Source organism: Cyprinus carpio, chromosome B15, assembly GCF_018340385.1.
Source record: "Cyprinus carpio isolate SPL01 chromosome B15, ASM1834038v1, whole genome shotgun sequence".
NCBI classification, from domain to species: Eukaryota; Metazoa; Chordata; class Actinopteri; order Cypriniformes; family Cyprinidae; genus Cyprinus; species Cyprinus carpio.
In genome coordinates, this window is record NC_056611.1 from 24,782,675 (window position 1) to 24,809,590 (window position 26,916).

The 26,916-nt window shown below is 38.0% G+C and overlaps 1 protein-coding gene across 8 annotated transcripts in view; it reads right to left on the bottom strand.

The window, feature by feature from the left end:
- LOC109102016 (roundabout homolog 1-like) overlaps positions 1–19,225 on the bottom strand; it is a 171,065-nt gene extending 151,840 nt beyond the window's left edge. For 2 of the 8 annotated variants that reach the window (XM_042739960.1, XM_042739959.1), the window contains exon 1: positions 18,652–19,223. In XM_042739960.1, coding sequence (XP_042595894.1) covers positions 18,652–18,898 — 247 coding nt within the window. In that variant the 5' untranslated portion in view covers positions 18,899–19,223. Of the gene's footprint in view, positions 1–8,349; positions 9,186–11,355; positions 11,591–18,651 lie in introns of those variants that run through there. The other 6 variants (XM_042739963.1, XM_042739958.1, XM_042739956.1 and 3 more) reach the window with 5 other exon arrangements.
- Positions 19,226–26,916: the final 7,691 nt, after the last annotated feature.

Sequence of the window (26,916 nt, forward strand, 5' to 3'; positions counted from 1 at the left end):
CTCAAATGATCTGAAAACAAATTTCAAGTGTCAATATGTGATTAATGTGAATTTAATGTTTTTATTTTCTGTAACTTCTGTAAAAGCATATTTTATACATCTTTACACTTTATACATGCATATGTAAAATCTTTAAACAGATTTAATGCATATTAAGTTCACCACATTAAACTCACATTAAATTCACATTGTGCTCAAATCACATTATTTCTGAATATTTGACATGTAAACTCAATGTTTCATGTTAACATGGTTTTACATGTAAAGTTCAAGCTTCAAATGAGCCATTTATTTTAAATAAAGGTCTATATTTGGTTGAAAATTTATATAGCTGACTTTATCTTAATGCGCACGCAAAGTTCACAGTTTTAAGATCACCACACATAATTCACATTAATTTACACAAAATTCCACATTTTTGTGTGGTTTTTGACACAACAAAACCCAAATATTTCACCACTGTGTTGGTTTCACATAAACGTCAAGTCTCAAATAATCTGAATACAACTTTTGAGAGCCCAGATTGATATGATCATATGCAAGTACTGTTGCACACACTCTTTTGAGCAAACACATCAAATTCCTTTACTTCTTCTCCATGGTTATACTCTAGAGATGATAGCACATCATATAGCAGCTCCTTAGCAACAATTTCAAGGTCAAGCCTTGGATAATTATGCCTCTTTGAGGACTTGTCTATCAGGGGAGCTCGCTATTCTGCTTTACACCCTGTCTGCTCTGGGATCAGCCCTGGGGCAAGGAGCTCTTTAAGATGCTGATCAAGCCTCTCACTCAAATTGGCCTGAAAGCTTCGACATCAGCAGGTAAAGCATCCCAGCATGAGGTGGGAAATCAAAGAATACCAAGTTTATATGAAAGTCTGGGCCTGAGACAATCTTTAAAATCATTGACATTACTTATATCAGTGCCTGCCAAACTGTATCAGACTGATCTGGTCCACCTGCAAATGAGCCAAATTTTGTATTCCGCAGACTTGCTTTCCTGTAGAAGCCCAATTAGACTGGGCAGAGTTACAAATATGAGGGGGAGGGCTGAAAAGACCCCGTAATTGAGGAAAATCACTTACCCACAATGCAACAGGGCTGAGGGGGATCAAAGGTAGCCTGTGTATGTGTGAAGGTGAACAAACCAGGAGGGGGAGGAGGGTCCATGTTTTCAAATCTACTAATTAGCGGACCCTCTTTTTCCTTGCTAATTTAATTCCCTTCTCTCAAGTCTTTTGATTGTGCTCTCCCCACCAGACCGACACCTCCAAAAGAGAGCGTTAGCATTTCAAAAGTGTATCCAGGCTTTCCCAAATAGAATGGTCACTAGGAAGCTGATCCTGTCAGGAAAGAGAATGAGGTGGAAAGGGAGGGGGATTCAGAGAAGGAATGGCCTTCAACGCCATCTTTCAGATTACAAAACCACTAGGTTTTAGGTTGTAAAATGAGCCACAGAAAGCATACAGCTTATCTAACCCAATAAAGGCTGAGTTGGGATAACCTGAGCCCAAAGTGAGTACTGCTGAGCACTGCAAAACATGCCAAAATACGGATGTGTTTCTTTGTACAGGACAAATCCACATATCTCAATCTTTCCAAGTAAAGCATATTAATGCATTTACTTTTCGGTTTTCACTGTGACGTCATGGAAGAACCATTTTGGGTTCCCCAAAAAAACTTTCTTCTGAAAAGAACCACACTTTTAGGTTTTGTTTCAGGTTCCCCAAATAACCTTCCATTGAATAGTTCTTAAAAGAATCATTCTTTTCCTTGTGTGAAAAACATTTTACTAATCTAAAGAACCTTTTTTCTACACATAAAGAACCTTTTGTCCAATTAAAAGGCTCCAAGGTTCTTCAAGGAACCATGGATGCCAATAAAGAACCTTTATTTTCAAGAAATGTGAGATGTAACAGTGGCAGAAAAGCAGCTCTTTACTGTTTATGTTTTTGGACAGAGCTCAGTCTGCTTTTTTACTCCCTGGGGAAGCTATTGTGGACCCCGAGTCCTTCATGGAAAGCCCCTCCCCTTCCTCTGGGCCTAACAATTACCCCATTGAGACGACACAATGCATGAACCCCGTGTCAGCCCCCACTGGGCTTTTCTGCGTGTCGGCTTGCTTTATCTGTCAAAGGCAATGCACTGACCGGCAACAAAAAGGCAAGTCTTACAAACAGTCAAAATAAAGTGGGGGGGGGGGGTGCACGAAGAACATACAAAACAGTGACAGCATTGGCATAATGTTAGAAAAGCTGAAAAAAAAATTGTGCAGTCTTGTGCAATAATGCGCTTGGGTGGTTTTGGAACATTTGGAATGTAAACCCAATGTTCACATGTGTTTGCATAGTTTTACATGCAAAGTTCAGATGATCTGAAAGCAAATTTTGACGGATCAAATATGATTACCATGATGAATTTTACATTCACATGCGATTTGTGTTTGACATGTAAACCCAATATTTCACATGTAATACAAATGTCTAGCCTCAAATGATCTGAAATTTAAAAATCTTTAAACATACATTAAAGGGATATTAAGTTCACCACATGAAATCCACATTAATCTGCTCAAAATCCCATTAGAAGAGCCTAAAAAATAGTGTAATATTACTCTGTATTTCATTTGAATTACAGATAAACAAAGGTTGAGTCAAGATGACACAGATTTTTCGGTCTAATCACAACCGTATGTTCCAGCTCCACTCATTTTCATTTTGAATAGATAGCGATCTAAGCCAAGAGCCATCCTAAACACTCCTTTTCCCTATAATCTTGGTCTAAAAAGTCTCACAGACCCATTGAGGCATCAAGAACACCCCCGTTCCAACCTTTAAACGTCATTCCAGTGTCTCTGACAATCTCGCAGCTCATTCCCAGACAGTCCGACGCAGCGAGCACCGCAGCGCATCGCTCTTTACCCCTCATCACCACGCTGGCCCTGTGACAGCCTAAGGGGTACGCTTGCATTCCTCAAGGGTTTCAAATACCACAAGAGTGCTGGGAGATATAAACAAGGGGATGCGGTCGCAGGAAAGGACGTCCCAAGGGCTTCGAATCAAACCCATATGAGGCATCAGGTCTCTGTGAAGCGTTTATCATTTGGAGCGCTGCCTTACTAAGTATTGATGTCGAATTCATCTGCTAATTAATCCAATTAAACAGCTCTCACATGCTCATTAAAGGTTAAGAATGAGAACCCGATCAGTAAATTCAGTTTTAAAAAGAACAGCATGGAGATAGTACAAAATAAACACAAGGTATGGAACCCTATCTAGCCATCCCACCCAGCAAGAGTCTTTATAGATTTGTAAACCCACCATCGGCCCCTAATCCGAAGCACCATGTCGTTTAATTCCACCTAATTAGGTTTAGGCAGACGTTAATTGGGATTTAGGTGAACGTGGTGCACACAGCTCAGTGGGCGCTGTCATTTTTCACAGGTGCGTGAGGATCAGGGTTACTAATCCCTTGGCCTGTTCTCAAAGACTACTTCCTGATGGGAAATCCCCACAACTACTGGTGTTTTTTGTCAAAATTGGCTTTTTCCCCGATGCCATTATTAGTATTGCTGTAACTGCTGATGATATTCTTATTACCGTTATTATTGCAAGCGCGACCACGCATGGATTTCATCATCTTGACATCATTTCATTAAGCCACATGTGAGTCGTCAAGGCCAGCATGCAGGTCCTAATCGGAGAGAGAGAAGGAGCGCCGGAGATAGATACATCGCTCACCTGCGAGAACAGAGGTCATTAATTGGCCTCCAGTGCCTGCTGTGCCCCGTCAGACACTGACAATTTATTATCTGCACTTAGGAGACCATCCATCCCAACTTCCACCACGCCACACCGCAGGGGTTAATGTGATGGATTCCTTCGTGCTTTCTTTTTGTTTCTTACTCTCTTTCTCTCTCTCGGTTTTGCTGCCTTATATGCACATGGACACACCCACTCTGAGGATCAGAGAACATGTGCGGCACTTTGAGAGGATGCAAATACTCTGTGCTTCGAGAACCGCCCATTTAACCTGTCTCACGCAAACATGTACAGTTTATCTTCTTGAGTTTACAGTCTCTGCTTCCTGGCTCAACCTGTTTGACTGACAATGAAGTACAAGATTAAAGATGATGAACGGTACGCCTCAACGATTTTACAAAAAATGCCAGTCATGCCTTTCAGAATGTTTCTAGAACTGGCCATTTCCATATATTTGACTAATTATTTTACAGTTGTTTTGCATGATGCTTCTTTGATCATATAAACTGAAAGAATACATGAATGTTTGTACATATAATGTTTATGTCACACCAAAAGACCAAATAAATCGATCTTTCTTATTGAAAAAAAAAGGTCACTGAAAAATGTGTAAACTTAGATGAAGGAATTTTGCTTGAAATTTAAATATTCTGTGCAGTCACTGAAATAATATCATCAAAAAAGCTGCATGCATAAAATTAGTAAAAAAATGAATAAAACAGCTTAAAAACAAAAATTTTTTTTTTTAAATGCTAGTAATTAAGGACTTAATTTTAATTTTAAATTGCAATAATTTTCAAAAATATATATATATATATTTTTGCAATATTATAACTAAATTAATTATATATATAATTATTAAAAATTAATATTTATTTTTACATTTGCTAAAAAAACTACATACAATAGTGTTCAAAGGTTCTCTAAATGTAAAACCGGGGAAAGGAACATGCATAATTTTTAAAATGCAAAATTGTTTAATTGTTAAAAGTTGATATATTGCCATTATTGGATACTGTGCAAGTTTGTATATTGAAAATTTCTACAGTCTCTAATTTGTCCTCAGCACAAGCCTCTATTCACAGCCTTAAAATCTCGATTTGCTGTTTTATCAATTACGGATTGCATCTTTGGGTTAAGCGCCGCCGATTTTCGGAGGTCATGGAAGAGCTGGTGAATTCTTGACAGATGACATTCGAGTCTCTAATAGGGACAGTTTGACGTACAGTAATAAAACGGGCTCCTGCGGTGAGACATGAATCAGGGCCACATGACGGATGTGCTCTGTCTTAACTATCATTTCCCAGCCTCACAACAGCCATGAGCTAATCAGCAAGTCCTCACAGGCCTCACTGTACAACAGACAAGGATTAGAACAACACCATCATTCATTGTCACAAGCAGAAAACACTGCTCAGTAGCCAGGAATCAACACCAACTCCTCATATGTCAACGCTCTTCTGCAAAAACATCCGGTTCCTCGCTCAATCTACAGTTGGGATTGTCGCCATGTCCTTCAATGGCACTTGAAATCTTCCAGATGACTGTAAAGCATTGTGGTTAAGACTCGAATCACGAACGCCGTTGCTGACTATGCCAAAACACAAGCCGTCCTTGACACAGTTGTCTTCAGATCTAATGATAGCACATACTTTTACAATGCCTAGGATAATTACAGAGCTCTGTACCTGAACGCAACCGGGAAGAGTTCGTGCTTCTCCATCTCTCAGAGAAGATGAGCACTACCATGAAGTTCGAACCACGACCCTTGACCTTTCTCCCTGCGGGTGCTTGTTAAAGCGCTACACTGTTTCCTCAATGCGCAGATGCCTCTCAGCAGTGGTGTGGCCCACAGCTAATTCTCAGAGCAACTCCATCGGAATTCAATACAAGCAAGGCACATGGGAAAGGGATCCATGCTTTCCCCCAAATTAATTTCCTTGGTGAAATATGACTTCATTCGACAATCCTCCTCTCCGTTTCAGCTCGCTGATAGACATGATTTAAGCTGTTTATTTCTGATTACATTAATCAAGCAATCACTTCATCTGTAATCACGAGCAGACGTGAAAAGTCTGTAATTTGTTGCCTTATGTTTTATTTATACGGTTGCAGTTGTAAATTTATCTAGTTACTCTCATTCTCCCTCTCACTCTCTTTTCTATATCTGTATGTAGAATTGCCCAACATAATCGCAGAAAGTAAGTCCAATTTTTAAGCTGAAGTGTGTCATTTAGGCACCAAACACAATTCTTCAAAAAGGTTTTATCTGGCATTTTTTACCTGTTTTATCTGCGCAGGCAAACAGATAGCCCCGCCCCAATCTCATGCTATTGGTTGAGCCAGTGTTAGCTGGTCGGGAAGCTCAAGCAAACTGCAATTATTAATTAACTAATTATTTAAAGGGATACTACACCCAAAAATGAAAATTCTGTCACCAGTTACTCACCCTCAAGCTTTTCCAAACCTGTATTTTTATGTACACAAAAGAAAATATTATGAAGAATGCAACCAGACAATTGCTGGTAGCCTTTGACTTCCATAGTTTTGGAGAATAAACTACTATGGAAGTCAATGGCTAACAACAACTGTTTGGTTAACAACACTCTTCAAAATATCTTCATGTTCAATGGAAGAAAGAAATTCAAACCGGTTCGGAACAACATGATGATAAAATTTTCATTTTGAAGTAAACAATCTCTTTAACACTGCTATTATGTTTACACTTTTTCAAGTAATCAACTGAGAAACGGCTCACTTGCTAGTAAATTTCACTAATAATTACAAAGAATTATACATGAAATATTGAAGTAGAAAGACTGAAATACTATTTCCTTGTGAAATGTCCTCCAATAATCTTTGTTTATTTACAGCTTTGAAAAAATCTGTTTTTGCAGTGTTGTTGTCTCTGCATATAAGCTGAATGACAAGGAAGCCTTTTAAAAGTACTTAAAAATGACTCACTTGAGTTTAAAGCTATAATATTCTTCCAGGTTTTAACTTGAACACAATTACTTCAGGCTCAACGATAATCACAAAGCAAACTGAGGCAATAAAATAAAGCAATCAGCGATTTAAGTCATAACAGCCTCTTAAACCAGACTGTCTCTTTGAATCATGGTGTTAAAGCAGCATTGCAAACAGACCCATTCACTGTCAATGGGACCGGCCTGACAGGGAAGTTTCCTCAAAGTAGCAAGTGTGCAGTGAGCACCAGGTCTATGCTGACATGCCCAAAAACCGAAAGAGAATGGAATCCAGTTAAATCTGTGACAGTGTTACCAGGTTTGCAGATAAAAAGGCCCATGGTTTGGTTTAGCAGAGCTTTAGTCAGTTATTTGTGAAGAAAGAGGATCAGGGGCAACGTCAACCGGGATTATGCAGGTCTATTACATTCGGCTTAAGGTTTCTGTCAAAATCTCTGCTCAGAGCAGTTCCACCCGGGCCTGCCAGAGGCTGGAAACTGAAGGAGGGACAGTGATCTCAGAATGGGATGGTCTAGACACAGCTATGGGATGGTTTAAACCAAGCTGCCGGAATCAAACTTCAGTCCATACAAATAATGACTTGAATGATTAATCATTAATGAAAGTCAAAGGGTGGCGATGAGAATGGTGAATGTAAAAATAATGATAAAGCAATGAAGGATAAATAATAAAATAATCTAAACTTCAAGAGCCAAAGTGAACTTTGACCAAATGCTTGGTTAAAGCAACAAATGATTTTCTTATTCACAAGAACAAGACAAACAGGTTTAGCATAACCACAAAACACATGATTAAGGAAGCAAGGCATCCACAATGTAAGCTACCTCAACAGAGGTTATTAAATTTTTTTCATAAAACTTCTTAAAAACCAGGCTTGTAACAAGAAGACTTTAAAATACATTTCTACAAGGTTCCAAAACTCTCCCAGTCAAAACCAAGGGAGCGCTGTTTCTAACTAATGCTGACTGAAGTAAAAAATTACATTGGCTTTGGTTTAGCATATAATCACTGGACCAACACTGACAGGATAGCACCACAAAGAAAGACAAAACCGTTTTCATTCTTCACTTTTCCTGCACAAAAACTTTAAAACGCAACGAGAATTGGCTATAGCAGTTACTTAATGACAGATTTTAAATGCCACAGGAAATAAAAGTTACGCCACAAGCACAGTTATAGGATACTTAGACTAATGCTCTCATGTGCTTTACTAAAGTCTGTGGAAACATCGTGATCTTAAAGCAAAGTAAACGCTTTGATTCTTAAGCAAGCATGCCAAGATAATGCTTTTCAGTGAGCACCAGTGTTGCATTAGCAGAGTATGATAAATGGGGGATACAGTGTACAAAAATAACTTCGTGATCATTTCGCCAAGTAACGTACTGAGCATTTGAAATTGATACAGTTAAGTCCCATTTAAAATAGAATCACATAAACTTGCACAAAATTAGGCTATATACGCAATTTATCAACATAGTATTGAAAGACTCGCAAATGTCAAGCGTTCACCCCATTTCATTGGAACCATAACTTTTTTTTTTAAAGAAACTTTGCTGAAAGTGCTCGTTCAAAATAGATTATTCAACCAAAAGTACGTACCTGTGCAAACGTGTATAACTGCGATAAATAACACGAATCCAATAACTCTCCCCTTCATCGTTTAAATATTCGCGTTAATGAACTGTGTAATCCGCAAAAATACAAAAAATAAAAAAATATGAAAATGAAAATAAATCAGAGTTTTGTGCGTTTTTGATCCTTCATATCCAAATGCAATAGCCTATATTTTTCCAGAATACTTGAGTGTTCCACGAATTTGCTGATTTATTATTTTTTTCTTTAAAGGTCCCCGTTAATCTGATAGTAATCCAGTTTATTTGTATTCAAACACGCACTCCATGAGTCCAAAATGAATGAAAACCTCGAAATCAATAGCAAAAATGTTTAAAGAAACCGTGAAATATTTTGAATGACCTCCAGAAGAATAATAATTCTGCAAGCGCAGAGTTGATCACTTTGTATCCGCTGATCGCATCCCAAAAGACCCCATAGAAAACCAGTGAAAAGAAAAGAACTCGAACTTTTGTCCAAAGTTCTAAATGTAATAAGGTCCCCAGCCTAGAAAAGCGACCAGTGTCACATCGTTCAGAAACAACGTGAATAAGTCATTTCGAACTCAGAAACTTGAGTTTCCATTGGAACAGCAGAAGCTGATGCTGAAGAATTTGCTGACTGAAGTCCATTGGATGTAGATCACTTCCACTTTTCCATTGCTTTGTAAATTCAAATGTAATTCCAATATTTCCCCTCTATTGTTTTTTCCTTTTCTTTCAGTTTTTCCCTCAGTGTTTCAATATTTGGGTCTATGCATTGAGGTCCCCCGTCACTTCGGGCTGAGGGGATTTGAAACAACGGTACTTCATTCAAACAGCATGAATAGTAAACGGCATGGTATGTCCCAGGCTCCCCCTCCGAGGTCTGAACAATGGATTGTTCCTAGGCAGAATTAACCTCGGTGTTGCCAGTTCCGGTTATAATCGACTTGGTTTTTATTTATTTATTTTTATAAAGTCTTTTCATAAAGCGTGTGCACTTCGCATTTCTCAAATGTGTAAAACGACTAACATTTAGTAACTAATTATAGTACCTTGTATTTGCTATTCATATTAATTCCACACATTAGCCATGTAAGTCATTTTAAATATTTTTGTAAAAGGATATATTATTGAAAAGACACTTTATTTCAAGGTGCACTTTAACGCAATACAGACTTATGGTGTATTTTATGCAAGTTTATGCTACAAAAAAAGCAGATGAATTAAATGAAGTAATTACATTGTACCGTTTACCAGAGAGATCTGGCAACACTGATTAACCTCTTCAGCGCGGCTTCGCCTGTGAAAGAAACGGTTCCCTCAAGGCAAGAGTGTGTTTGATCAAACTTTAATGAATTTACATTTTAAAAGACATTCCCCGCTTTGGTGAAACAGAATAATTTACTCTTAATTATTTTAAAAGGCGACGCATTTATGTGGATTTACTGAGTAGTTTATTTGCATATCTATTGGAAAGGCTGGATTCAAATTGAATTGTGTGCGTGTTTGTTTTTATCTACAAAATTGCATGTGTTGAACTCATATGCCTATTAAGGTGGGTTATTTTTTATTATTTTGTTTTTTAATGTTTTATTTAAGAAAAGATCTTTCGAAGGAGTAACTGTACAGGGATGTGCCTCTCTCCACCATACGTAACCCAACAGCGCCCTCTGCTGGTCTCCACTCCTGCCGATTTCAAAGAGAGATTTTAAAATACGAACAAATACAGCTATAGGAACATAAATAAGACATATTTTGGGGACTTTATAATTGTATACCTTAAATCTAAAAGTTCATTATACATATTATTAATGTATGTTTGCATGCATGTGCATAACATAATTTAAAAAGTTAAACTCAACACAAATCTGTTGCACACACATGCATTTTTCATCTAAATTCACCTCAGCTCCAGTGAATTCACAAAACAGAATGTAATCAAATAATCCACCACAACAAATATACTAACAAACAGACAAAATGCAATTCTGAGTAAAAAGCACAACCTTTTGCAAAGCCATAAATATTCCTCTGAGCCACGTCAGTGTATGCTCAAGCAAGGGGCTAAGGCTAAATCCTACTATTGTCCCTGAGCTTTTATCGTTTTTTTATATAACGGACAGTAAAAACCAGACAGGACTGTGAATGATTAGAATTTTAATTGCAACTTAATACAAATTGTAATATATACTGTAGTACCAGTGAAAACTGGACATATGCACATTCTTTATTCTTTGTAGTTTCCACATTTTAAGATAATTATTAAAACTAAATAACAAATGCCATGGAAATTATGTTGTGACAAAAAATGTAAATTTACTTTTTAGATTCTTCACCACAAATACACTCTCTGTTCCAAGACATCCATTTAAAAAAATGCTTTTAGATTCAAATGTTTTTGATTTCACAATCAAAGATATTAACATTTTGAACATCTGAAACTGATTCAGTGCAGTGTGTCTAATCTTTCCCCTGGTAGTATGCCAAAAAACCCATAATAACCCCCACCAAAAAAAAAACACTAAACAGGCATATCTCTAAACTACTATACAACAGTCCATTCACATCAAGCTTCCCCTAAGATTTGTGACTATATTCTATCTCCATCCTGCCACCAAAGTTTCCTGACCTTCACTAGTCCAGAGTTGTGTCAAACAGTCTATTATACTGGTGGCTATGGCAGTTTTATGTTGAGGAGACAGAAGAGTGCGTCCAAAATCTGAGCCAAATATCCATCCTTCACCTGTCCTCTAAGAACACAGAAGGACAGCCAAACTACAATTCTCATGTTCCTCTATCTACATCAAACCTCCAGTGTAGCATTTCCAGAACCCTCAAAAACATATTGTTAACATATTGTTCATTTGAGTGCTAAACCCTCATCAAAAGAGCTCAACACTTCTTAGCAGCATGAAACAACTTTAAATCAGTGTACAAGCATAAAACTCCAGGCATAATTCAGTGCTAATCTAACCCTCATGTCAGACACATGCATTTATTGTGAACTTACTCTGGAAGACCTGGTAGCATTTATGCGCCTTGCTGTTGTGATGATGAGGAGTCGTGGAGCCGTGATGGTCTCCTAACGAGCTTCCTCGTAGACGCTTACACCAATGGTTTGTTGGGTTCCTGAGGCTTGCATGGCGAGGAACTCCTGGAGTTCCACCATGTTGGACGCCCATCATGACAAACATTGCCAAAACAGAAACAACCAAAGTAATGGGCTCCATGGTGGATGCTTATTAGATTATTTTAAAGTTCGCTAAATGAAGCTGGTAAACAAATATCTACTTTAACACACCAACTTTCCTTCATCAGATGACCTTCTGGGATCCAAGAGTTATCCAAAAAAAAATACAATTCGCTATGTATTGTAACTCCAGACCTGTTTTTAAACCCAGTCTTCCCAAAAATCAAACAAAACCTCCTCACTCCCTGTCATGGACGCTTTATTTCTTATCTGGTGATGATGGAACTTTTTTAATGAGCCAAGCTCAAACAGAGACACTATAGACAGTGTTGTCAGTGCGAGCCACTCCCCTTTTTCGGATTTCAATATCTTACACATAATAACCTTTATCCTGATTGCTCTGTTTGATATTCAAAGCAAGGTTTGGTGGATATTCTCTCTATTCTTGTGATGCCTCTGTGTGGGTAAGAGAAAAAGGGGTTCCTTTCGGACTCCATGCTGGGGCGTCTCTTTCAACATGGACGGACCCCCCTCATCAACCCTGGGCTGTATCGGTATGGGGGCGAGGGTTTGACACACGCAGCGAGCAAGAGAGAAACACATTCCCTCTCCCCCTGACTAAGACTATTTTACGCCTCCTTTTCAAGCAGCATCACCTAACAAAACAGCAAAGGCTAAAACAAAAACATTCTCCAAGAACAATACTCCCCATAGAGAGAAGAAAAGCTCACTTTACAAACATGAAAGAGGAAAATGTCACATTTTTATCTCATTGGGGAGGGGAGTAGTGCATCTTGGGATTTCGTTCAGGAAAGCCTGGGCAAGATTTAAGGGGTGTTTTGCAGATTTGTTTGTTAACACTGCAATAACCAGCTTAAACGTTTTAAAATAAGTAATTTAGTTATATGTTAAGTTAGATCAATGCATGTCCCTTTGTCTTGTGAAACTGTCTGTTGGCTGTTAGTGCCACCCTATTTCAATATTATTCTCCAACACTCCTACCAAAAACTTTTCAAATGTTGTCCTTGAGAACAAAATTGTGTTTATTTACCAACAAAGTTACAGACTTTATTTAAAATTCAATACACTATGCTAATGCTTCCTTTTCACTCCAGGTGCTGAAAACAGATAAGATGCTCAAAAGAACAGAATTGAGTTTCCTACCTTTTATAATGACACGTTACAGAATGATTATCTTCTAAACCATTGTAAGATGACTGTGGTTGACATTTTTAGAGAAAATGTTTTGCTAGTCACCTTTAAAAAAAAAGGGGGGGGGGGGACAAAGGGAAAAAAAGATAATCTTAGCGATCATCAAAAAAAAGTTGCCAGGAAGATACAAATCATCTGCTGTGTCACCGTGTTAACCCAGTTATAATGAAAGACAGCAAATCATCTGAGTGAAGTACAGGAATGTAGATCACACAGCTGCCTGTCTACCATAATGCATACAGTGCAGCTCCATACGGGCACTGACAAATCTGTTCAGACCTCAGATGAGGAGTGAATCCTGTGAGGACGTCGCTGAGCTCATGCCCTTAGACCTCTGACACGAGGCCACATCGGCTGGGAAACACTGTGGGGCGCTAAGTGCTACCCTGTCATTCCTAGAGATTCCTCCAAGCAGAAAACTTCCGTGACTTGTCAGCCTGGCTAAAAACAACCAAGCTAGGTTCGGGCGATCTCTCAGGACATCTTCAGCACAAGTGTTGTCACTGGGAAAGAATGTCTCTTGGAGGGCCATCTGGGTTGCAACCAGGATACGGTTCAACTGCCGATTTCGATTTAAAACATCAACCCAAAAAAAGATGAGCAAAAAAAAATAAATAATGCATGTAATCAATGCTGAGAACTCTTAAAGAAAAAAAATATAGAAAGGCACAACAGAGCTACACATTTCTTGGGCAAACAATAGAAGACAAAAATACATCCGACAGGAAAGCACAAAAAGAACGAAGGACTAGAATTGCAGGAAAACAGCATAAAAAGGACATTCTCTTCATTCATTACAAGCCCTGTGTTGTGCTTTCAGAAATGGGGGTGGTTGGGTTGGGGGGCGAGCTGAACAAATCTGTTTCTGTTTTGCCATTCAGAGAGGCCCTCCATGCAGAACCCTCCATGCAGAACAGAGACACTAGAATCTGACTGAGGAATGAGAATGGTGAAGATCGCAATTAAAACCACATAACAATATTAATTTGTGTCTCACCTGTGTATTGGTAAAACAACCGGACTAAACTTGTTATGTGGTTTCACATATGCTGACAGTGAGCCGACATCTAATTTGCACAATGCCATGCATGAGTGCACCAGGAGTAACAGAGCGACAGGATCCAGATACATTAACAAAGAAACAATGGTGTTTCAGATGACTATGGGACTTTTCAGCTTGTCCCAATCTCTAACTAGCCTCATCAGAAAGAAGTACGTCCCCCTGTTCTCTCCGTATCCTTTATGCAGACTGGCAAGAACAAGATGCATTGTGTTTTCATGCTTAATTGGCTTAATTGGTTTACTGGTTGGAGAGGCTTAAATGAAAGGGGAAGCTGTCTAAGAGAAGCCGAGCCAAGTAGTGCCTTTGTCTTTGGCTTCCATGTGCCCTCCCCACCTTCACAACGGGGGATTCGACCAATCGGTGCCTTGCAAGCTGTTGGACAAGACCCTCACCAGCAGTCCTGCTGAATTATTAATGCAGCCCTGCAAAGCAAAAGCGGGAACAAACCTGGGGAACTTTATACTACACTGCAGCAAGGACAACTGGATATTCCTCAATCAAAGCTTGCATGTATCCTGAGTAATGATTAAAACATGACTGTGCAGAAAGCACAAGTGGCACTTTTGCTGATTGTTCCTACATTACTCTTGATACAAACACAGGGTCTTACAAAAGAGTGGAATTAACTGCCATTCTTCGGGATGAGGGAAGAACATCATTACATGTCAACACACAAGAGTTGCGCATCTAAAGTTTGGTTTGCCTTTGCAAAAGTGTGATGCCCGACAGTTGCCTTCATCCATTTTCCAGCTTGCAAAAACCCAAGATGCTGCATTTAAATCAACACCAGAAAATTGAGTCTCAAGTGGAGTCTAAAATATTCATTCTAACAGAGTGAAGCAAGTATGGCTTTTGACTGGTTAGAATGACCCAATCGGAGAAACAAATATATTGAAAACCCTGCACTTCAATTTGATTTGATTGATTTAGGAATGCAAACCGTGCTTCCTTCTGATTTATAGAGAAAGTGACAAATTCTTGATTTCCAAATCACATTGGTGTACAAAAACATCTGCTACTGCATGTGTAATGTAATATATTTCCCTCAAGTAGATATATTTGCAGCACAAACTGGTGGATTTACATGGCCTAACACCTGGAACTCACATGTGAGACAGATCTCTACAATAATGGCCAAAAAAGTTACTTTCACCTCACTCTCCTTCCCACATGCTCCATGTCCAATCTCCCAAACTTCTTACATTCCCTCTCTCACGTTCTCTGTTTTTAAAAGCACGTCCTTCCTCCGACTGAAACACCGCAAGGGTTCTTTCTGTCTCCCTGCTGCCATCAGCTGCCAAAACACGCAGGTTGCAGCGATGAGCACTATAAATATGATGTACAGCTTATGCGGTGCCACTGACCTCACAACACGGGCCGAAGGAAGCAGGTGCCATGCAGATTTATGACACTCAGCGAGAACTTTCACCCTCTGCGTACTCTCATGCGCCAGCAAGTAGAGAGTCCGGCCTGTGATGACTGAACACATTCACTCCTCCATGACAAAACAGCATGTGAGAGAAATACAGTGTGAATATAAAATGTGCAGTGTTTGGATGCACTTTCATAACTTTGCCTGTGGCAACTGGCACTGCTGAAAGTTCTCCACCCACCCCCTTGTTTGGGAAGTTTTGGAGAGTTCTAAAGTAGTGTGGTTGAGTTATTCAAGGATTTTTTGGTGATTTTCTGTCGTATTCAAATAAACTGATGGAGGTTGTCGTTTCTGTGGAAATTGCATTTTAAATATAGCATTGCTATTGAATGGCTAGTCAGATGTGCATCAGAATTTTTCTAAGATACATGTCAGCATTTCCAGCAAGAGATTTATTTACTTTTTCAAATCTGCCAATCGGGTGCAAACTCATTTGACAGTCACGAGGGGACCATATGGACCTCCAGACTCAACACAAAAATGGAGGCGTTGAACTTTCTTTTTCACTCTCATCTTATTTCCTTCAGGAAAGTGCATGCCACTTACGACTCAAGCTTAAAAATGACTGTTTCTTTGGAATTCTGAAAGCCATTTAATCTTGTATACCAAATGGCGCTTAGCTAGCACTTGGCAAAGCCGAGACTATTTTGTATTCCTTCACCCATACTAATCTCAGCTACAATAATAAACAAATTTAAATTCTTTATCCTGTGCCAAACAGACATGTTGCAGAATAATGAGAACCTCAGCACCACCAGCTTCTTATCTCCAACTAGTCCTCTCCTTTCATTCTCCACAGCACTCCAGTCACTCTTGACAGAATTAGCCTGGTTCAGCATTGAGAGTTTAGCCTGATGGCCCTATTTCCTGGGACACGGGGCGAGTTAAGCTCCAAGATTTGTGATGAAAAGAGATTGGATGGGGGAAAACGAATATAAGAAGTGTCTACATCCTCTCCTCTTGTGGAGAAAACCCTGCGGTTGACTGCGGTGGAGGTAATTACATCTCAAGTGGGATTGAACCTAAAGGAAGGACCCGCATTTGCGATGTTTTCCGCACTGGGGAGAAGCGAACGCTTTGTGGGGAATATGCTTTGTGGATAAACTCCATTGTAAGAGTGCTTGTGTTCCATAAGGGGTGGAAAAATTTAACCCCGAACGTGTGGGAGATTTGCATTTGCATGTCCCTGAGGCAGAAACCATGGCTCTAATAATACAAGGCATTAGGAAGGCGGTCATACTAATGATTGTGGGACCTTCAAGGTCAGGACTCTAGGCCTAAGCAGGACCCCATAATGAAGATGCACAGGAGACGGGACTAATCCAGTCTCAGACTGCCACGTCCAGACAACAGGTGCATTTGGAACCACCTCAGACTAGTTTTAGGCAGCATGTGCAGCACTGTTGCAACAAGATGCATGAAGACTATTTCTTTATCATACCACCTAATACATAGCTTTTCATTCTACTTCCAAGATTCAATCTTCGATAAGGGTAAGAGGTACAGAAAGATTTCTTGGCATATATTTGAAATGCCAAAGATGTCTGGAGAAACATTTGCTGTGTTGACCTTCAATTTCCCTACTTTCCCACTGTCTCTTTTCCAAAGTGTTGGAATAAATAGCATGTCAGTGCTTTTACAAGAGATCTGTTTGCCTTTTACAAACAGTTATACAAAATGAAGCCAACATGATGCATCTTTAATGCTCATTTTTGGGGCTGAGGGCTTTTGAGACAGAACTACATGGCCATTTTTGGCAAAAAAGTAGTCTACAAAGATAAAAGCTCTGTTGAAAACCCCCTTCAACTGCCTTGTTGCATACTACTTACATACAGAAACTGAAATAGAACATCCAAAGTGACTTATCTGGAATATTCTACATACACAGAAACAAGATGCACAACTGACTTCAAAAAGGGGGATACAAGAGAAAGAGTGCGGTACTTTATAATATAGCAGATAAATATAAAAGATAAATATATAGCAGATAAACTATTTTAAACTATGACTGGTCTAGTAATTGCATTTGTAATCAATGTTTTCCATCTTTTTTTCTTTTTTTAAAGAAAATAATACTTTTTATTCAACAAGTAATATTAAAAAGTTAAAAAGTGCTTCTTCTATTAAACTTTCCACAAAAATATTACACACAACTGTTTTCAACTGATAATAATTAGAAAGGTTTCTGCACCTAATCATAATATTAGAATGATTTCTGAAGGATCACGTGACACTGAAGACTGAAGTAATGATGCTGAAAATTCAGCATTGCCATCGAAGAAAAAAAAAAAGTTTATTTCTGTCTTTTAAAATTTCAATAATTCAAAATATCATTGTGTTTGATCAAATACATGCAGCCTTGGTTAGCATGAGACTTTAAAAAAAACTGAACTCAAACAATAGTGTATGAAGGAGCTACAGTAATATTTAAAAGCTCTGTAAATGTTTATGAATGTTTTAAAAGTAACTGAAGAGTTTGCTATGCTTGCTGACAGCACTTAACATTATAGTACTCTAGCTCTAACACTGCATTATGTATTGGAAAGACTAATTCAATGTAAGAACTTAAAGATATTACAAAACAATTTTTATAACAGTCAGGCGGGCAATAAATATCATCTGTACCGTATCTCTTTCCTTGTGAGATTGTGAAGAGTTCTCTGTTGAGGCTTTAGTGTCATTTTCTATGCTCTATACCAGCTATTCTCATCTTCCATTGGATCACCCACGATAGCCAAAGCCGCCTTTTCACTTATCGACTAGTTTCTCCAGTGAAGGTCAGAATGTTAGCAAGCTTTCTCCAAACATAACACCACACACACTGCAGGAGACTCTGCTCTGGCCCCCCGAGTCCCTAGAAGGTGAACTCTATTTCCACTTAAGCAAAAAGGGTCAGGGATCTTCACTCACTGATTGATTCATCTCATCTGAGTGCATTTAATCTGGAAATTGAGGTTCTGGCTGACTCTGCTCCTTCATGTCACAAGCATCAGAACGTTCTAGGCTTATCTCCCGAAAATAACATAGAAAGGGTGTCCAATTTCCACAGCTTGACATTTGTAAAGAATTTAAACAGTTTATGAATGGTAAAACCTTGCTCGATACAGATTCATCGACAGACTTAAGGTGAAGGTTATGCAAAGTCCATGGAAATCCAGGCAGAATAAGAGACTCTACAGAAGGACCTGCAATGATTGGATTTGAAATGGGTCATATCTCCACAAAAACTTCATGTTATCAACAGGCAACCCCTAATTTACTGAACCTTACAACAATGTCAAAAGCTCATGAAAGAGATGAAAAGACACCCACAGTAAAAGCAAACATGTTGTTTAAATAAGATATTTGAGAGAAGCCCTTCTAGGGTAAATATGAAGCAGTATTTTAGGTAAGAAATAAGAAGCAGTACCTGTGTAGCCCGGAGAGTTGTCATCATCGTGTTCTGCAGTGGGGGCCTCTGTGGCCCTACTGCTAGTCCCCTCCTGAGTCCCCGTGTCTGTTGGAAGTAACACAGACTCTAAGTCCTCGAGCAAAGAGTTTTGGGCCACCGGCAACACAGTAGCGCCCCAGTATCCCTGATACCAACAGATGAGCAGTACTAGGCTCTGCAGACAGTGACTTTTGAAAGGTCTGCAATTGCAACCTCCAAACTGCATTATCAAGTCAAGAAAGCACTTCAAACTTGCCCAAAACAAATATATAGAAGCACCAAGGTGTAACTCAATTTTTAGCCATTAATCCATTGGAGAATCCCAAGACAGCAAGTCCTAAATATGGCGTTTTCCTTCTCTTCACAGGCCCAAAGAGGTGCAGTAAGACCTGAAAGTCTATGTGTATGTCTGAGGAGTGACAATGTGTGCCCTCTTGCAGTGCATGGGCAGAACTAGGACGACCCAACTGCAAATACACACAAAGTCACTGACACACTCCCTATTTAGATCTGTATGCAGTCATTGACTAAACTAATTCCCCAATCAGTGCATGTCGCTTTTCTGGAAGATGGACTGACAGCCCTCCTCTCCGCCTGGTTTAGAAAGGCAGGACCGGGCAGGGGGTGTGGTGTGGCAGATGCCCCCCATCATGGCGAAGTGTGGGATAAATCAGACTGGAGCCATGCCCACTTCCATTGTTGGCCACTGACAGGGGGTTAATTTGGGATGAGGGGAGGTGAAGGGGCCTGTTTAATATAAAGAGGGTCAGAATCAGCCAGATGACTGGGAAGCATCCTGTCAGGACCGTCATGTCCGTGAATGAAGATTGGCATCATTTACGGAGATAAAATGGCAGACAGGCAAAACAAAAGGAAGTCATTGGAGAGCACTTAGAGCTCGGGAAGTGTGACCACTGTCTGTCCTTTCGTTCACCCTGTCGCTAAACCTCACTAACAAATAATGCTAATCCCTCAACATTTTAAAGTCATAATTGAGTGCTTGATTTATTTTTCCACGACTTAGGCCACACTAGCTAGCACTTCTGTTGATGCATTTAATGAAATGACACTTTTAGCCTGCTATATGCTGAGATGGCAGATTCTCAACAAACACCTCGCTGAGTACGTTCACAGGATCTCAAGGTCGTGACTGTCATGAAACTGTTGGCTAGCTTGTGTTGCAAGCATTCAAGCATTCAAAACACATCATGTTTGCACTTTTAGCAATGTCAAAGGACAGTTCATGAACATTTAACATCAAGCATGCAAACACATAGAACTCACACATTTACTTGAGTCTGTCTGTTTGTGTATAGACACCATATTGACTTCACCATACCATCAGGCTTTTCTGTTCAAACCTCAAAACCCAAGTTTTTTGTAATGCAAATGAATCAATAAATAAGATTTTAATACCAGGTCTACAAGCATAGGCATGTTTAAAGCTTTTATTCAATATGTAATATCTCTACACAGAATTAGCACAACTCACAGCATTCCAAAAACCAACATCCACAAAATTCTACACGACAACTACATGCAAATTTCTATGCTAAACATCTATGCAACAAATATTTTGCAAAATAGAAAGCTCAATCATATTTATATAAAAAAGAGCTAATATTGTATATCCTGAAAATGAATCCATGTAGACAAGGAAACCTTGAACATTCTAGCTCCAAAACTGTACTGGCTACTGTAGAATATGGATTTATGGTGGGTTTGGAGAGCATACTTTGTGATTCATTAACAGGTGGTGTGCCCAGATGCCCTGGAGGACACACAAACAAAAACCTGGTGCTCCCTCAGATTCAGATGGCCCTGATCCACACAAACCAATCCAAAACGCCCTGCCTCCCCTGATGGCTAATTAAACCAAACCTTATGCGGCTAGCTGACATGTCTGCATGGGCACATTAGAAGGATGTTCCCCATGCACCCCAAAGCCCCGGCTGTCCGCTCATTTTCAGACACACAGCCTGCTTTCTCGTTTTCTGGCTTTATTGATTTAAGGAGAAGTTGATGTACTAGCTCAATAACAGTGGACCCAGACAACCCATAAACACAACAACAACAATTGGATTCGTTCATCTTAATGGCTTTAAAAATCAAGGCCATTTGTTGAGTCTGCCATCAGTCGGTTAATTATTTTTTAAGGCAGCAGAGGGCAAGGGAATTATAAAGAAAATGAGTTACCGTGTTAATCAGTACACTTTAACACACCTCTTTTTTGATAGCAATTTCTCATTTTTAGTTCAGTTTAAAGCTCTGATTTATGAAAGGGGTTTAATTAAGTAACACGAATGAACTTAGCTGGACACAAATGAATACGTGCAGAGAGAAAGAAATATGTGAACAGTGCAACCAGACTGCAAATTAGCAAAGATTATGTTGAACGATTGTGTGGATGGACACAGCTGTTGGTCTACAGGAAAGAGGAAGGGAACACACACGAAGAACATACTACTTCTGATTATGAACAGATTCAGAATGTAAAAAAACTTGTTTAAAGGACATGTTAAGACATTAAATTAATAATATTGCTTGATAACTGCAGCAATAATCATATGCAGCTTGTGCCAGCAACAATCCAATAGTGCCTATGTAAAACAAGCAAAAATCTAGAATTCTACAGATATCTGGTGCAAACTACTCTAATCTGAGAGAAAAAAAAAGAGACCGCAATTTTTAAAACAATTTGTTTTTGCTTAAATTGGTCAAAGTCTTCACCAAACGATTTAAGTAATAAGCTAGAAAAATATAGATGTAGGAAAAAAATGGTGTCTCTCATGCAATTTTTTTTTTTTTTTTTTTTTGCACAATTTAAATAACTGATATTTGGAATTTTAGGGATTTAAAGATTTAAGCCTAAAAATAGAATATAAAATAAAATATTACATAAATGTAGAATATAAAATATAGAGTTATAATTTTTTTTTTAATTATTATTATTTTAAAATATGGTGTCTTGTGCAGTTTATGTACAATTTGAAATTCTGAAATGTTAACCTTCAGAAATTTGAATTTGATAATCTAGAATATAAAATATACTGTAAATAGAGAATATAAAATACAGAGGTGTAAAATATATATAAAAATGTGGTGGCTCTCTTGCAGTTTATGTACAATTTGAATTTCTTACATTTTAAATATCACAATTTTGAATTTGAAGTTATAAAGTCTAGAATTTTTTTGTTTAAAAAGCAATAAACATTTCGCAAATGAGCAAACATTTAACTTTTAAATAACTTTTTAAATAAAAATGTCTCAAAAACAATTCAATTTTGTTCAGTGTCATAGATATAGATTTTAAATTCAGACCTATAAAATATGCCCCCAATATATATTTTATGTCTAAAATCCAAATGTGCAAAACTCAAATTTTGTTTGATTTTAGTCATTATTTGTCTATATTTAAATTGTGCAAGAATCACCAACAACTATCATTCAAGTTACACACCAGTTTTAGAAATTTGTTCAAATCTTTAACCTCAAGTAGGAGCAACAATAATAGTGATAGCCTTAACAGAATACCAGCAGCCCATCAGTAAATATCATCAGGGCTCCAGCCGGACCACACCAGGGTACGTGGTTCTCTGTGGGTCTGATTAGCTTCCGTATTATTAAAAAGTGCCAAGGGAGGGATTATGCAGATGAGGGCACTGCGGTCCACACAGTGGGCAGGAAACCAAGCATCATAATGAAAGACTAGAAGAGCTTTTCCTTCTGTACGGGACATACAGACGGGGAACAGGGGAGAAATGGTTATGGGAAATTACAGGGTGGTTTCAGAGAGCTTAGGAGAACCAGACCGTCTGGCATCTAGATATTAAATAAGTTAAGGCCATAGACATATCTATAGTGCTCTTGAGGTTGTTAGTGTTGGCCCACATTTTACTACTCTTTTATAGCCTATATCAGACAATGTAATTCTTAGTTAAGTTTTAGTGAAGTTTCAACATTGATGAAAGTCTCAAATTTCTCAGATGTTTCTCCTTAGGTGTCTTAGGAGAAATATAAATAGAAACAATTGATATACAATAACAGTGTATTGTAGAGCTGTACAACTAATGTAAAAAAAACAAACTTGATGAAAATGTAAAGATTTGAGTTCAATCTTGATCTTTTTTATTTCAAACTTTGCTATCTTGGCAAATTGGATTACAGTTCAAAATAAGACGAAAAGCACAAAAAAAGAACAAAGCTTTCTCAAGAGGGGAAAAAAACAAACAAAAGCCTTAGGCAAGAGGTGTCCATTTGTTCTCCACTTATTCTCATTTTTGTACAAGAAAACCAACTGGGATATTAAAAATATCACAGGAAACTGATGATAAATCTTTGAGTTCATTTTGAGATCTCAATTGATTTCAAACTGTGTTGCCATGACAAATCTTCCTTTGTAGGGAAAAAAAAAAAATCAGAAGCAGGAATCTAATACAAAAAGTTTCCATTTGTTCTCCACTTAATCTCATTGCTGTATCTAATTTGTCATCATGAAACTTATACAATTTAAAATTAATTTATTAAAAATAAAAATAATAATAATTTAATGCCCTAGAAATGTTTTATTTTTTCTCATGTTTTATTTTTTTATTTTTTTTTACCAAATTCTAATGTTAGCCTTTTTAATTTATTTTTAAAATTCCTTTTTAAAGAAATTCTGTCTTGTGCATTTCAATTAAACCAAATTTTTGTTTTAACAGGTTGCCATGAGGACCTTTAAGTTTCTGTGTGTATATGAAATTTAGCATTATACAAATTAAATTTTTATGACTGGATTCCACGATTCCATCCAGGTTTAATTGCATTGTGTCATAGGGCCCTACATTTAAAAAAAAGCACATGTGTGCTTATATAATCACTCAAACATCTCAATAAGATGTAAAAAAAAAAAAAAAAATTATATAAAAAAATACAAAAAAAATGAAACCATGGAATATCATAAATGTCAGTTAATAGTTTACAATTGATTAATTAAAACCAAACTAATTTTAACAAAATGTAATTAAAATTTAACTGTAATATCCACTCTTCCAGTTGAGTGTCGTGAAAAGCCAAGTATGTTATTCAAATGTTCAATGCATAAATCAATGACATTCACTCACCATTTAATTTAGTAAAGTGAAAAAAAGTGAAAGTGACGTGACATACAGCCAAGTATGGTGACCCATACTCAGAATTTGTGCTCTGCATTTAACCCATCCAAAGTGCACACACACAGCAGTGAACACACACACACCGTGAACACACACCCGGAGCAGTGGGCAGCCATTTATGCTGCGGCGCCCGGGGAGCAGTTGGGGGTTCGGTGCCTTGCTCAAGGGCACCTCAGTCGTGGTATTGCCAGCCTGAGACTCGAGCCCACAACCTGAGGGTTAAGAGTCAAACTCTCTAACCACTAGGCCACGACTTCCCCTTTAATGCAACTTTAATGATAATAAAGCAATAAAATAAGACTAGCTTTGAGGGGCTTCCCAACCTCATTTATTTTGAGCAATGTGGTTGGATATATGATTATGCATGCGCTTGTTCACATACTCAACTAAGAATGCAAACGCCAAACAAACAAGTCCAATCATCTGCTGACAAGCTGACCTGAAACACATCCAGCAACCGCTGTCCAAAAACAGGCAGGAAGTCTACAAGGAGAACATCTGATTAGCACCGGTGCGAATGCTTGTGGCTCACTGAGTCACGGCGGTCATAGCGCGTTCAAGTGCTCTAGGAATAATCCTATCAATCTACGTCAAAATCACGGCAGGCCTGTGAAAGCCAGAACAGCTGGTGAGGTCTCACGCAGCTAAACAGAGCACATGATGGCCATCGCTCAGGCCACAGAGGTTAACGCGCTCGGTACAATAAGCTCTTCTGTGGCGAGTAAATGAACGCCATTTCAGGGTCTGAAGACCGTGGTGAAAGGGCACAGCTGCTGAATGCAGTGTTATAAAAGCCCAGAGTTACAGCCATGATTAATGATGAAGCTCTCCACAAGGACAAGCCACCTTCAATCTGACGGACACACTTTGCAAGGTTTCACTCTGAGCTCTTCTTCAATTTTATGAGGAAATTTTGGTCTCTGAAGGTAATTGTGTACTTAGAAGAGTCACTAAAAAAGACACATTGAGCCTTGGTGCTAATGTTGATGGTTCAAGTTCAAATCAAGTTTTTGTTACAAACCAATGCCATCCTTTGTTGTCCTACTGCTATATGAATAAAGATGACAAAAAGGTCAAAGAGTGGAAGTTAAAGTGCATTTGAAGTTTAAAAGAGTAACTTTGTGAACTTTCAATATTATTATTTTTTTTTTTTTTTGCATTTACACTGCTGTTCAAAAATGTGGGGTCATTTATTTATTTTTATTTATTTTTTTCAATAAATGGATATTTTAAAGAGAGGACAAATTACATTTACCAAAAGTGACTGTAAAGACTTTTTACACTTTTGCAAATTATTTCAAATAAACACTGTTCTTTCTATTCATCAAAGAATCCTGGCAAAAAAAAAAAAAAAAAAAAAAATTAATTATAATCATAATTTCCACAAAAACATTAAGCCACAGAAGTGTTTGTATCTTTATAAAAATCAGAAATGTTTAATGAGCAGCAAATCACCGCATTAGAATGACTTCTGAAGAGTGGAGTAATGATGCTGAAAATTCAGCATTGCATCGCAAGAATAAATTAGATTTCAAAATATATTCAAATAGAAAATTGTTATTTTAAATTGTAATAACATTTAGCAAAATTACTATTTTTATTGTGTTTTTTTATTAAATAGATGCAGTCTTGGAGAGCTTTGGTTCTTCTTTCAAAATTATTTAAAAAACAGTAGTGTTAATAATTATTTGTTCCATTAAGAATACTCATAGAGTACAGAGACATTCGTTCTGAAAACAAAGTCTGAGATCCTGGGTACATTCCTTCAAAGTCATGGTTCTTCAAAGACAAAAAAAAAAGCCTTTCAACACTGAGCTTCCTCCAGCCTTACAGCCACTGCCATCATTAGCAAAGTGCCAACATGACAATAGCAGGGGAATTCTTCTAGATTTATTAAGAGTGTGACAGAATCTCTGCTAATTCACCAGAGCTCCAGGCTTTGAAGCGGCATTATTCCACCGCATGTTCATGTCTGAATCACATCCATCTTCAACCACTGCCACACTTTGTTGTGGGCAAAGAATCGAGGTTTCATTCTGAAAGAATCTACTTGATGATGATACATTCTTGGATTTATTAGCATGTGTGAGAGACAAAGAGGGAGAAAGTGAAAGAAATATGGCTTATACTGTAAGCACTAACCTCACTTACCTTGAAATGATTCATTAAATGATATAGAGGCTTTCTGTGTAACTAAAAGAGTTTTTGTTTCTTGTAGAAGAATATTATATATATAGCGCAGCGCGTCATAATGTGAGGGGAAACTGTGTTTAATCACAACCATACAGTCTATGTTCATAACAACGTTTGTCGGCGTATACATTGTCAGCTGAGAAGATTACAAAGATAAACTTTGTAACTTCAAAAAGTGAAGTTATCTGTTTTTGCTATAAAACAAACTTTTAATATATAAAAAAACATACTTTCAATACCTTTAATTTTGTAAGTTACCTGTATTTAAGTTATTATTACTAAAGCAAAACAACCCAACTACAGTGTGATGGATATTACTTGGAATGCACACAAAAAAACATGATTTCTAAAAAATAAATAAAAATGGAGTTATCTGTTTTTGCAAATAAACTCTTCATATACGTATACTTAAAATATATATATATATATATCAGAATAGTCCATCTGCCTTCAGTGATTCAACTGTAACGTAATGAAATGACGAGAATACTTTTTGTATGTGAATAATACAAAAATAACGACTTCATTCAAAATTCCTCTCCTCTGTGTCTCTCCAAATCAGCGTAGCGCCATTTTTGCGAATCTGAGCAGTACGCAGATGGCGTACGCTCTTCTGTGTCAGCCGCGCCACAAGGATACGGTTTCTACGTATATTTATGCTTTGATTTTAAAGAACACAGCGCATCAGCGCAGCGCATCTGACACAGAAGAGTGTATGCTGCCTGTGTACTGTTCAGATTCGCATACAGAGGAGAGGAATTGTTGAATAAAGTCGTTATTTTTGTTTTCTTCGTCTACAAAAAGTATTCCTGTCACTTCATAACGTTACGGTTGAATCACTGATGGCAGATGGACTATTCTGACGATTTCTTTCTGGACCCTGACAGTGTAATTT